This window comes from Rhinolophus hipposideros (genome assembly GCF_964194185.1).
Source record: "Rhinolophus hipposideros genome assembly, chromosome: 8".
In the NCBI taxonomy this organism is placed as follows: domain Eukaryota; kingdom Metazoa; phylum Chordata; class Mammalia; order Chiroptera; family Rhinolophidae; genus Rhinolophus; species Rhinolophus hipposideros.
Genome location: NC_138054.1, coordinates 44,511,040 through 44,525,248, shown reverse-complemented (window position 1 = coordinate 44,525,248; position 14,209 = coordinate 44,511,040). Strand labels below are relative to the sequence as shown.

The following is a 14,209-nucleotide window of genomic DNA, read 5'->3' as shown; positions in this document are numbered from 1 at the left end:
TAAAATCTGATTTATTAATTTTTTTTAAAAAGCATCAGAATAAGTGACTCACTGAAAACAGTTCCCTTTATATAGATGACACAGAGAGAGAGCTACTGAACAAAATATCGGTCACTTATAAAATGACCTGAAAATCAAACTGTGACCAAAATAACTTCAGATTCACTAGCAGTAATGAGTGAAGACATAGCTCCTAGGTGCTACTGCCAAATGGAAAGGAACATTTAGTGGCAAATGGAATGTTTGGAAAGGAATAACTGTGCCTGAATGTACTTCATCTAACTTTTATTTATGAGGAGGTTTGCAGTTGTCAAGGTGGCAAATTCTCAAATGGCAAACGAATGAAACTCAAGATAAATTCAACAGGATGCTTTTGCTTTAGGTCTATTACTAAATACGGTCTGTAAGTGGAGCAAAAACTGTAGAGAATGTGGACCACCAGCAACGTGTGACACACAGCAGCAGGCTAAATGGTGGAAAAGTAGATCCTTTCATCCTCTCAAAGAACTTTTAAAGGGTTAGGATTTAGTGGCATCCAGGCTTTTCCGACATGGACCTTCTTTCTGATTCTAAGGATTACATTTTCTACTCATAAAACTTCTTACTAGAATGTTTTTACTAGAATCCTGCCAGGTGTTCTATATAAACAATGCATCAGAACATTCTTTAAAATAATAAGGGGGAAAATCATAACAATAACGATTCTTTGGAGTGGTGTGATTCAAAGCAAAGTTTCTTTTCAATTAGCTTCAAAATTAATCTGTTAGCACTGAATATCAATTCTGCATTAGTGCTCCTGTGGTAATTACTGCTTACTGTCAAGGCTCCATTAAGCTTCCATGTTTGAAATGATGAATGTGGACCTTTATCGATCAGTGCTTGTGATTTAATGGGTTAGTCTTAGAATAATAATGTTTTTAGCAATAAGTTGATTGCTTTCCAACATTTGTGAATCACCTAAATCTTGAAAAGTTTATATATATTTAAACTCACAATAGAAGTACTAAGTCACATGTTTTCAGGCCCTTTGGAACACTGGTATAAATAAACTAGTAAAGCCTCTATTATAGAGAACTTTACAAAATTATCATACATTTCCAAAGGAATCAGAAACGTGAAAAAAATTATTTCCGTTTAGATTGTGATTTTATTCCAGGATACTTGTTTTTGTTTTTCAGTCTCCTCTTTCTCCTTTAATATTCTGGCTACCTTGAATCTACAGTGAAGATTTTGGCCAACATAGATATTTAGACCCTTCAGCAATTTTTCGTGTTTATAGTTTGTTCTTCCTTGTTTCTACTCTGGGGATGCAGTCAGCCACACAGACATATAGTAAATAGTCACAGTACAGTTCTTCCAGAAACACTGATATAAAATGGAAATGTCAGGCTGAATCCCTCAGGGAGTTCTGAGAAGGATTGGCTAAAATAATCTCTATAAAATACATATTACAAAGCCATGAGAAAAGGTTGGGACATGGTTTTGAAGAATCCAGTGATCCACAGAATAATATAAAGCTAAAGAGTAACATGATCAAACTTGCATTTTTAACAATTGTGGTAACAGTTATGAAGCAAATTTGAGGAAGATGGAATTGAGAAATCTGGAGGAATGATTTAGAGACCATTTCAATAGCCTAGAGATCATGTGAATCACTTTAAATCCATGACAGTTGAGTTGAGAGGAAAGACACAAAGTATTCTTAGGAGAGTCAAAACACTGTAGTAAATGACTGAAACAGAATCAGGAAATGTTGAAGGAAAAGAAAAGTCAGGATGACCCACTGGTTGCTAGTTTGGAAGATCTGGTCAATTACTGTGCTCTAAACAGATACAGAAGAAGGCCTGGAATATATGGCAGTTATGGGACAGGTACCAGGGGAAATAATTGACTTTTGTTTTGGACCAATTAAGTTTTCATGAAATGCTCTGGTAGGTATGTCCAACTGATATGCAGATCCAAAGACCAGGAAAGAAGTCTAGAATTACAAGTTTGGGAATCATACTGTGCAATTAATCCCAGGGCAATCAATGAGAGCTTCTGAATTTCTAACTATAGAAGAATGATTAGATTGAGATAAGCTAACATATTGAAATATATTATAAAGTCATTAAAATTATGTATTTAATGATGAAAAATGACATTATTCAAATAATGTCAATTCAAATAAACACCAAATGCAAAATTGCTTATACAGTAAAATTTCAATCATGTGAAAATCAGTCTTAGAAGGCTGGAAGGAAAAGTATTAAAGAGTTACAATGGTCATCTTAGGGTTAAATGTTTATGGTGATTCTTCCCCCTTCTGTGTATCTACGTATTACAACTTTTGTTTGTGTGTTACTTAAAATTCAATTTGGGTTAAAGGATGGTTTCCTAGAAAGATAGTGATTAAGTTGAATCTAAAGGACTGGATAGAAATCAGCCAGGTGAAGAGGACAGCAGTAGCAGAAATACAAAGGTGAGAAATACAGTGCATACAGAGAATTGTAAACAGTTGAGGGTTCCTGAAGCATAACATGATGGCAGAGAGTTGTCAGAAGGGAAACTAGATGGGAAGGTATGATATGGCCACTTGTTATGCTGAGATTCTATCCCATGTACTCTGAACAGCTTAGGTATACACAGGGTAGTATGTTCACTGGCTAGGGCAATCATAAAGTATCACAGACTGGTTGGCTTAAACAATAGAAATTTATTTTCTAATAATTTTGGGTGCTAGAAGTCCAAGATCAAAATTTCAGCAAAGTCGGTTTCCTCTGAAGTCTCTCTCTGTCTCATGGATACCCATCTTCTCCCTGTGTCTTCACATGGTTTTCCCTCAGTGAATCTGTGTCCTAATCACCTCTTCTTGTAAAAACACTGGCTATATTGAATAAAGAGTCCCTCTAATAACCTCATTTTAACTTAATTATCTCTTTAAAGACTGTATTTCCAAATACATTCTTAGGTCTGGGGGTTAAGACTTCAACATATAAATTTGGAGGGGTGGAGGAGACACAATTCAGTCCACAACAGAGTGATGTGGTTAAATTTCCTTTGGTAACCATGTGGAATATGGAATTGAGGGAAAAGAGATGGCGTGACAGTCTACTATAATAATGTAGGCACACACAAAAAAAATCACAATATTCTGTAGAACTATGAATAGAAATCAATGAATTTAAAATGAATGTAAAAAAACGTCCAGAGAGAGGAGCTCCTTTAGAGGGAAAACACTGTATTCAATTTGGGAAAATCCAATTCTATACCTAGAATAATTACAAGATATAAGAAACTGAAGCTCAAAGGTAGATAAAGGGGCTGGAAGTCTAGGTTTGGGCATCATTAGTACATATGTTATCTGAAACTAGTGAGCACATCTTTGTGTATCAAGTGATGAGAACAATGGGCCTAAAACAAAAAAACCAACAATTATAGAACAGGCAGAAAATAAGCCCATGAAGGAGACATTAAACTGCAAGGTGAAGTAGAAGAATGTCTTGTCATAGAATCTAATGAAGTAGAGAGATTTGGTGAAGGGAATAACCAATAGTCAAAGAGAGTAAAGAAATCCCAAAAATAAAGACTGAAAAATGATAGTTGGATTTGGAACTAGAAAGAATTATGAATATTGATACTTAACAATTCTTTGAACTTTTACATGCAAAACTCCAGGTAAACCACTGTAAAGCATGCACTAAATTTCATTTTGAACTTGACTCAATAAACTAAGGAAGGTGTCAGTATGTCTGTTTTGAAGATTAAGAAAAACGATGGTTCCAGAAAGTCAAATTACTAGCTTAAGGTCAGCAGACAACAGCACATGTGGGAATCAGTTCTAAGTTTCTATGTCACCAAACCTGGCGTGATTAACAACTAGTAATACTAATTCCCTAAGAGTGAGGCAATTTGATTAAATTGGATGGGCTAGAAATCCAGAGGGCAGTGGGTTGATGAGTGAATGATGCGGAAGTAAGATAGACTGCCATTTTCAGAAGACAAGAAAGAAGGGCAGAGACCAACTCAGCTTGCTATCTTGCTGTTCATTGTTTCGTACAGCTAGATCATTCCTAGGAAAGGTTGATAAGGCGGGGGATCCAGTGCACAAGTAGGAATTTAACCGAAATAGGTGAAGAAACACTTTTTTTATGGTTGAACAAAAAGAGTGAGGTGTAGAAACAAATGTGTAAGGAAACATGATAAGTTGCTTTATCTTATAACAATCCCCTCCATCGTCTGATTCCCCATGAAAGAATATCTCACCATTCTCCATAAATTATTTGCTTTAAAATTTTAATAAATTTGTACATGAAATTTCTTATGCCTAAAAATTCCCTCTTTCACTGTATGGTAATCTCTTATTGAAAAATAAAGACTCAGATCACAGATTATCTCTTATTTTTTGAATTCTCCAAACAGAATTTGTCACTCCCTCCCTTTTATATCTCTTAACGCACTCCTTCTGTAGTTACTTGGGGGCCATAGATAAAATACTCTTCTTTATTTATCAAGTACTTTTGAAATACTTTAGCATATCCACAAAATTTTTTGAAATGTTATAAGGTATAATGTAGAGCAAAGGAATTTCAAAGTTGATTTAGCCTGAACATAATCATATTTCTTTAGTTCAACCTTTGATATACAAAATAATATATACGGTTGAAATTTTCTTACTGATCAGCTAAAGACTGTTCTGTCAGATATCTTGTTTTATAATAAAAGCACATTCTTCATTCAATGAGTTTTAATCTCATACTGAAAATGACACATAGACTGGGACAATTTATACAATGTATTTAAAGAATAAATTGTTACTTGCCATTATAAAGATTTATCTATTGATCACCTTGGTGTTCAGAGAAAATGATTTGTACTTGGGCCCTATCTTTAAAGCCAAATTGTATGCTGTAATACTTTCAGCTTTCAGGTGGTGCTTAATTTTGGCCAGTTAGACAGTGGAATGCAAATGCTGACTGCAATGCTACTATTCTGTTAGATCCATTCTTGAATAATCTGTATGCCATATGAAAAGGTCAAATGATAAGACAGAGAGATCTGAGACAAAACACTAAGATTTAATTATTTTGAGTTTACCAGCTATCCAGTTGCATATTTCAAATTCTCCAAGAAAAATACACAAAATGCCAACTATATTCAACTTGAGCCTGAGTTTGAACTACATAACATTATCTATATCTAATTTATACAGTATGGTAGTACATATAATATATAATCTTTGTAATATTTTGCATATGCTGTTATTTTTCTTATTAAAATAAGACGGTGAATATAATAAACATATATTGGGAGAGTATTGATAACAATGTGAAATAGCTACATTAATTTGTAAATAAGTTCCTCTTTTAAATGACTATTTAATAATATACCCAAAAATAAATAAATAAAACTATAATTTTAACAAAATCTATGAGACAAAATATCCTCACAAAGAATTTGTATATGTATTTACTGTCAATTAAACATGCAGATAGATAATTTTTGTTCAAATAGTATATGTGCATTCCTAATCTACCTGTTGTAAGCATTGAATTGTTCAGCTTTTAGAGCATTTACCAAGTTCTTCTCATGTAATTAATAATCATAGATTTGAGGACTCCTTGCCTTCTACTGCGAAAATACTTTAAGATTAATGTACACTAATTTCAGTTGTATGTAAAAATATTGTAATGTAAAATTACATTTTTATTTTTAATAATCTCTTCAGAGTTCTCAAAGAGAAATGTCTAATGCAGATAAGTTATTCAACCATCATTTAATATTATGTGTGATCATAATTACATTTATCTGAAAAACCATAATTTTTGCTCTTAAGCATATCCAATTTTTAAATTATTATATGTTGGTAAAATTTTAGCATTTAATTAATTTCAATAAAATGTAGTACATCAAAAATGGTAAATAAAATATGTAAAAGTCATTAATTGAAACATGTGATTTGTAGCTTTTCTGGAAAAAAATGGAGAGCAAAACTAAAGTAGAGTAATAGCATGATTAATTGATTCAGGATGGCTCCTGTTGAAAAATTATGTTCAATAAGAATCTGTCGTTATAATTTGTGGTCACTTGTCACTTTACAGTATATCAAATATAATGAATTCATGTGCACAGGCTGTATAAATGACTGTCATAAAAATGCTAATGTTTTAAATAAAAAAGATGGTTACTTAACTGATTTAATTCAAAGTAGTCATGGTATATTAATTTGAGCTACTGCTTTGTTTCCAGAAATGGTAAATATTTTGTAAATAATTTTGTTCTAATATATGCATTTATCATTTTGCATTCAAGTCAATGGTTTTTTAAAAATATGTTTCAACACAAATTACACATTTTTGTTTTATGCTGGGCAAAAGTTGCAGTTTAAATATTTAATAAAAAAGAAATGGAAGGAATGATTATTTTTTACAACCCAAAACTTTCTTCCAATCAAAATTATTTGAATAATAATAAAATGTACTCTTCTATAGTATGTCCAGTTACATGTATATCTCTCACTGGTTTCTTTCAGTGATGTTTTCAGATATAAGACCTTTTTTTCAAACATTATGTAGATCACACGGAATTATTCTACATGTGAGGGAAGCTGATAGATTTGAGAAGAAAATTTTATATAACAGAGGGCATTCATAAACCAAATTTTGTTATTCCCGGAGAGAAAAAAGGACAACGAAACTCAGAGTAAAACACCAAAGGTTCCACTCATATTCTGCCTTAAACAACATGCATCAATAATGCTTTTTATTGTAGAGAGTTAATTTAAATGAGTAGAAATAACCTTGCAAATGAAAGTTTAAGCAAATCATTTTCATGAGAATGGTTTATTCCTCAGTGAGCTTAATATGAATGTCTTAGTTTCCCTTCAGGAAGTATGCATGTTTTCAGTCATCTGGTCCAATTCCAGTCAGTTTAACTTACTGTTTCTAGTTTATCTAACATTTTTCCTAATCTTATATCCGTACCTCTTTACACAACTCTTGTTTAAAACCTAGTTCTATGGAATTATGTGAAAAGAACATTCCACCTCTCTGTACTGTAAACCAATCGGTAATTATTTTAGTCACCTTCTGCATAGGCATTCCATCTTTTGGGCATTGAAATTGATTTTTCTCATCTTAGCATCTGAAGACCCTGAGTGTGCCCCTTGCCCAATCGCCTGAGACTATACAGTGACACCTACAACAGACGATGTGGAGACAGCAGCTTTTCGGGCATCAGAAATGGCAGCATCAGGAGCATCAGCACGAATAGACTTTGTAGAGGTAGTTCTCCCAAACTATATTATGAAACCAAACATTTTTGATATGCGACCTGCTGATGGGGGCTGCCTTCTTACTGCCTAGTGTTATGCAAAATGTTTGGTTTTTGTTAAAGGTTAACAATGACATTTCTAACTAATATAGAGAAACCTGATTTTTTATTCCAAGTGTGTTCAGTTGCCTTAACTTTCAATGAATATGAAATTTTATCAGTCTCAGGAAAACATTAATACCCATGTTTTTGTCAAATTTATTTAACTATTATATAAAGCTGCTGTCACATACAAGTTTTGTTTCATTGTTTTAAAAAATAGATCAGAATAATCTGTCATGTTAAAAGTTATACTACTGCAGTAAACAAGAAAATTTCTCTGGTCAGTTCAGTTGTCCAGTTTCTCTGTCGTACTACCTCATGATGTTTCATGTGAACTTATTTTGCAAAGTAAAAGATTAGTCCCAGGTGACCCCAAGTCAAAATATGAAAGGCCAGTAGATTGATTGGTTTTATGTATCTTTTCATTTTATGTAATTTAATGTAAAACAGTTATTTTGTAACTAAAAAAAAAAATTGTTAATTAACCACATTGGCTTAATCTGTAGTTTAATGATTTACAGCATTTCAATTTGCATGTAAAATGAGTCTCTGTGATGACGATTTTGCAAAATAAATAACAATCGACGTAATGGGTGCATTTAGGTTTAACACTTTATATGTATGACTTAGAAGTAAGATATGTTTCATACTAAAATTTTAAAGAGCTTGAAATTCAATACACAGGTCTTCATCTTGGTGTAGTACAGCTTATTCATCGTTCACCACATCTTAATTCTTTTTTAGAACAAGACAAAGAATTTATGTGAATTCTATTGGAACTACTGCTTGATTAAATATAATTTGAAGGTTCTTTTCATAAACCAGATATGAGCAGGACATATTGAACTTAATAGTTCCCCCCTTTTTTTTGGCTTTGTTTCTGTTTTATTATTTTAAAAATTGCGAACTGTTATTTTTTGCAAAATCTACACTATGGAGTCAAAATGTACTTTACTGAATATTTCTATTGTTTTAATACATTTGAATTATGTAAAATATATAAAACGATGAAAGTATGTCCTAAAATGCATAGCCCTTTGTAAAAAGCACATATACATATGAAAGTGGACGTTGGTTTCTTTAGTTAAAATTGTGCAAATTTTTATTTTTCCACGAACACTAATGAAGATCTGTATGTAAAAATTTATAAATCTATTTAATTGAGTTTGTACATGTTTTTAGTTTTGTATGTCATATGTTAACTGACTTATCGTTTTCACATATATTGCATATATCTAGAAACTGTAAATCGAAAACTATGTTTATGTTCTAAGAACACTAAGTAAATCTCTGACTCGACTTTAAAATAAATTGTGCTATTTTAGTGTAGTTTTATAATGTGTTCTCACCATGTCCTTAAAACACATTTTAGAGATTATTTAAAATAGTCTGCGTGAAAGTAGCTTTAAAGATTAAAGATATACTGCTGTTCTGCCTTTATCATATTCTAAGTAAGAAACTGGACTTTCCATTTTTAAAGTTCGAGAGTCTTATAGAGCTGGAAGTAAAGTCTGCAACAATAAGCAGTAATTCTGTTAGATAATTATTTTGTTGGCATGACTTTCCTGAAGTAAGCCATGTTGCATTTCTGGTCTTATGATAAAATATTATAATTATAGCTTGTATATGTAGGATATAGGAAACTTTTGCTCACTGTTAATGCTATATGTCACTGTAAGTTTTCCAACAAGTGTAAATTCATTTACAATGTTTATGTCACTCTAACTCTAGTCTTTTATCCTAAGAGGAGTAATACATACCAATTTAACAGAAATATGAAATGTGTTCATTTTATAAAGTTACATATTTAAGCCTCTATGTTTTTTTAAAACTCAGTAAAATAGTAAAAGGACAAAATGTGTTTATATGCATTTGTAGTTATTGAAATAATAATAGTTCCCTATGGAGCAGTCTTTTAGAAATATATTCTACTGATTATGCATTTATGAGCAGTGGGATATACATATTAAACCAAAATTTGACTAAACATAATTAATAATAGTCAAAACTTAAAACAATGCCAAGTACAATAGTGCCTTTTCCTCCCTCAGAAGGTAAGTGTCGCTCCCCAGAACCCGGGCCACCCTGTGTGCAGCATACTCAATTGCCTTTGAACATTTTACCAACATCTCATAAAGAGAAGTCAGTTGTTATGGCTCTTAGGATTACCTCAGAAAATAGGACACATCTTTCTTATGTTTCTCAGAAGTTACAGGTTCCTGCAAGTTTAGTCAGAGTTTCATATACTGTCCCAGCCCTACTTTTTTGTTCATATCAAATTTTAACAACTAAAGTTTCAGCCATTTTGTATCTTCTTTTGAACCAAGTCAATTCTTCCTGCAGCAAAACTGGCAAACCTAAATAGTGTCACCAAATACTATGATTATTCTATCAATTTTCTGTGAAAAACAAAATTTAAAGAACTCAAATGTTGTGTTTTATTTTATATTGCTTGCTTCTACCACTAGCAATCAATATAAATTGGATAAAAACTGATAGTTTATATTTATTTACTGGCATAAAAAGCAAACAATATCAGTAGGGCAAAGTTATAGCGTCTGGATGTCATTACAGTAAAAAACAACAGTTTCAGAAGAGAACAGCAGGCAGTTAGAATAGCCAGAGGATATGGAAATACATAGAAGTTCCAAATCTCACTGAAGTAAAAGTGTTCTATCAAACCAGTCATTGCTCCGTCTTCCTCTCAAGCACAACTTGCTTTGATGTCAACTGTGTGGTACATATGGACATAACATTTGCAATCCAAACTTTCAATCACCTCTTTTGTTTGGGCAAATTGTGTAGAGGATACAAACCTTTAATTCATTCTCATTCAGTGAACATTTGTTGAGGGTCCTCTGTTTGTCAAGCATAAACATTAAAGATACCGAATACAACAGAGCCCCTGCAGTTAGGCCAACTACAGTCTGGTGGGAAGATAGACAAGTAAAGCATGACATGCAGTACAGCATGTTACATGGAATTATGAAAGTGTGATAAATAAACAGAAATAGTACAGAGAAATGCGTAATCCTATTGATTGGCAAAGTCCAAGTAAAACTTTGCAAAGGAAGTACAGTCTGCCCAGTCTTTTGAGCAATAAATTGAAACTGAACAAGTGGGCAGAAGGAGAATGAGTGTTGCTTAAAGAGAAAATGTGACGGGCATTAAACGGGGATTAAACGTGCAAAATAGTATACATGAAGTAAGAAGTAATCATGAGGTAGATAGAGGAGGTATCATGAATGGGCTCACATGCCATGGATAGACTTCATTTTGTGGGCAATGATGAGGTTTTAATAAAAGGATTTTAAACAGAGAAATAATACATTAGATTTGTGAGTGATGGCGTAAGATGTAGTGGGGATTTACAGGTACTTTCCCCTCACTCTCCCGTCTAAAGAAGCAAAGAACAAACGCAAGTCAGTAGATGTTTTTAACAGCTTTATTGAGGTTATTATTATGCGACATAAAATTCACCCATATTAAGTGTACAATTCAATAATTTTTTGGCAAATTTATGCATTCATCACTTCAGCGCAGTTTTCAATATTCCTATTATCCTCACCAAAATCCCTCATGCTCATTCACAATCAATCCTCACTCCAGTCTCAGTTCCCACTCTAGCCCCAGGCAAACACTAATCTGCTTTCTGTCTTTATAAATTTGCCTTTTGTGAACATTTTATGTAAATGAAATCATACAATATGCAGTCTTTTGTGCCTGACTTCTTTCACTTAGCATGATGTGTTTGAGGTTTCTGTCCAATTATTAAGAGGCAAATGAAACAGAAGTATTTCATTCCCGAAGAGACTGTGAGTACTGGGAAAACAAGACGTATAAGAAGAATGTCATGTGATTCTGGCCAAGGTGTGTGACCTTGGGACTGACCCAAGGGACTAAGGGACCAAAATAGTGAGGACAAAATGGCATGGGAAAAAAGTTCAGTTAGGGTAGGAGAATCAGAAGTACACAGCAAAGTGAAAGTAGAAGATAACATGTCACACTATTTTAGTAAAATTTGCTAAGAACTAAATCTGGAACTTTTATTTCCTCCCTGCCTTAAAGGTTTGCAAAGGGTATTTGTAAACATTGAACTTCCTGTTTATGGTACCACAAGATTTGTTACCTTCTTTGGTTAAAACCACTTCTCCAAAAAGTTCGTTAGAAAATGACAGTGAATCATGACAGATATCTTCAGTTAAAATATAAAGCGGCAAAAGTGAATCTAGAACAAACAGTATTTTCTTTGGAAAACCACTTGGGACAATTTGTGCTCACACTGATATTGGAATTGCAATTTTTTTTAGAGAATGCAGGGTTGGTTTAGGAATTCCTGTTCAGTTGAAGAAACACTCAGTGGCACTATGAGGCCACCCAGTTCATACAAAAATTAAAGTTCTTTCTGCAAGGGAGGACAAGACTCCTGGTAGTTTCTCTGCGTCTATTTTCAAACTCCACTCCACTAGTTCAGAAGGGCTGTCCTGCTGGTCTTGCTTCTCCTGTAGGACTGAAGGTAAAGCTAGTTTTAGAGTTGCTTGTATGAGATACTAGGTACTAGAAAGCTCGCAAGATTACAGTACGGCTGATGGAATAAAGAAACGGATTGCTGGCCAGAATATAACCACTGCTGGGGTGTACCATGAAAGACAAGCTCAGAAACAAAGAAACACTAAATAAGAGATCCTCACAAAAATCTCCAGGTTTACTGTTATATTTGGCCAAGAACCAGGTGAAGCAAGGTTGGAGCCTGAGAACAAAGCAACCGAGGCAGGCCTGTCCTCATGCACCCAGCAATGGGAAGTAGCCCTTCTATGCCCCACACCTCAAAAGACTCTGTGATCCACTGAGGTGATGAGAGACTTCTTAGGGTGATTAGGCCCCTCTGGAGCAATGCCAGGGTAAGGAGTGAAACTCAGTCCCTAAGCCACAGACTGAGAGTCCCATAGCTTGGCCCAGGGTGAGTAGGACAAATCCAGAAGCCTGGAGGTTGGTGTGGTCTGTTTACTTCAGTGAGAGGAATAAGGAGCATCCACCAGCTGTAAAATTGAGACTCTGGTATTCAAAAGAGGAGAGATTAACTACTAATGCTAATGTACTTAAATCACAAGAATTTGTTATTCTTCTGTGAAATGTCCAAGGACATCAGACAAGTATTTGCATACTCAGGGGTTAGGGGGAAAGAGATACATTAAAATGGAATGGGATAAGACGGAAATTTTTGTATTTTTCCTTTCACTTTGCCCACTTAATTTTTTCCCCGACTTCTGTTATCTGAGGAGAAAAGACAATGGTCACTAGAAGACTCTGTCAAAGAAAAACTGGTAAAGGAGGAGAATTGTACTTCCCTGTGGGCTTCATGTGGAAGCTGGAGGGGACATGACACATCAGGAGCACATACTGTGGGACTTTATCTAGCACTGAGGAAAGAGATGATGGAAAGAGATGTTGGGTGAACATGATGCAGGAATAAGAGATTTTTTTAAATTAAATTTATTGGGGTGACAACAGTTAGTAAAATTACATAGGTTTCAAGTGTACAATTCTGTAATACATCATCTATATATCATATTGTGTGCTCACCACCCAGAGTCAGTTATAAAAACATCACCATATATTTGACCCTCTTTACCATCTTCTACCATTCCTCCTCCCCCTTTACCTTCTGGTAACCACGAAACTGTTGTCTGTGTCTAAGAGTTTTTGTTTATTCCTTTTTCTTGTTCATTTGTTGCTTTCAGTTTTATATCCCACATATGAATGAAGTTGTATGGTTCTCTGACTTATTTCGCTTAGCATAATAAGTCTGACTTATTTGCATACTCTGGGGTTGTCTGACTTATTTCACTTAGCATGATAATCTCAAGATCCATCCATGTTGTCACAAATGGCAGTATTTCATTTATGGCAGAGTAGTCTTCAATTGTGTATATATGCCATATGTTCTTTATCCAATCATCTATTGAAGGACACCATGTCTTGGTTGTTTCCATGTCTTGGCCACCATAAATAAAGCTGCAATGAACATTGGAGTATATATATCTTTACGGATAAATGTGTTCAGATTTTTTGGATATATACCCAGGAGAGGAATTACTATGTCATATGGTAACTTTATTCTTATTTTTTTGAGGACCCTCCATGCTGTTTTCCATATTGACTCTACCAATTTACATTCCCACCAACAGTGTATGAGGGTTTCTTTTCTCCACATCCTCTCCAACATTTGTTATTACTTGTCTTAATGATAATAGCCATTCTAACAGGTGTGAGTTGGTATCTCATATTGGTTTTGATTTGCATTTCCCTAATAGCTAGTGAAGTTGAGCATCTTTTCGTATATCTGTTTGGCTCTTTGTCTTTTTGGGAGAAGTGTCTATTCAGGTTTTCTGTCCATTTTTTAATTGGATTGTTTGGTTTTTGTTGTTGAGTTGTATGAATCTTTTATATATTTTGGGTATTAACCCCTTATCGAAGGTATTGTTTACAAATATCTTCTCCCATTCGGTTGGTTGCCTCTTTGCTTTGTTGATGGTTTCTTTTGCTGTGCAGAAGCTTTTCAATTTGATACAGTCCCATTCATTTATTTTGGCTTTTTACTTCTCTTGCCTTGAGGTCAAATTCATAAAATCCTTTCTAAACCCAATGTCCATAATTTTAGTACCTATGCTTTCTTCTATGAAATTTGTTATTTCAGGTCTTATGTTTAGACCTTTGATCTACTTTGAGTTAATTTTGGTATATGGTGACAGACGTCTAGTTTCATTCATTTGCATGTGTCTTTCCAATTTTCCCAGCACATTTTATTGAAGAGGCTTTCTTTTCTCCGTTGTATGTTTTTTGGATCTTTTGTCAA

The 14,209-nt window shown here is 33.9% G+C and overlaps 1 protein-coding gene across 9 annotated transcripts in view; it reads left to right on the top strand.

The window, feature by feature from the left end:
* Positions 1-14,209, top strand: part of LRRC7 (leucine rich repeat containing 7) — a 467,042-nt gene that overhangs the window by 263,602 nt on the left and 189,231 nt on the right. Inside the window, exon 9 of one of the 9 annotated variants that reach the window (XM_081056906.1) lies at positions 7,120-9,217. The exons of 7 other annotated variants lie outside the window; for them this stretch is intronic. In XM_081056906.1, the coding sequence (XP_080913032.1) occupies positions 7,120-7,126 (7 nt within the window). In that variant the 3' untranslated portion in view covers positions 7,127-9,217. Of the gene's footprint in view, positions 1-7,119; positions 9,218-14,209 lie in introns of those variants that run through there. One more of the 9 variants, XM_081056905.1, reaches the window with a different exon arrangement.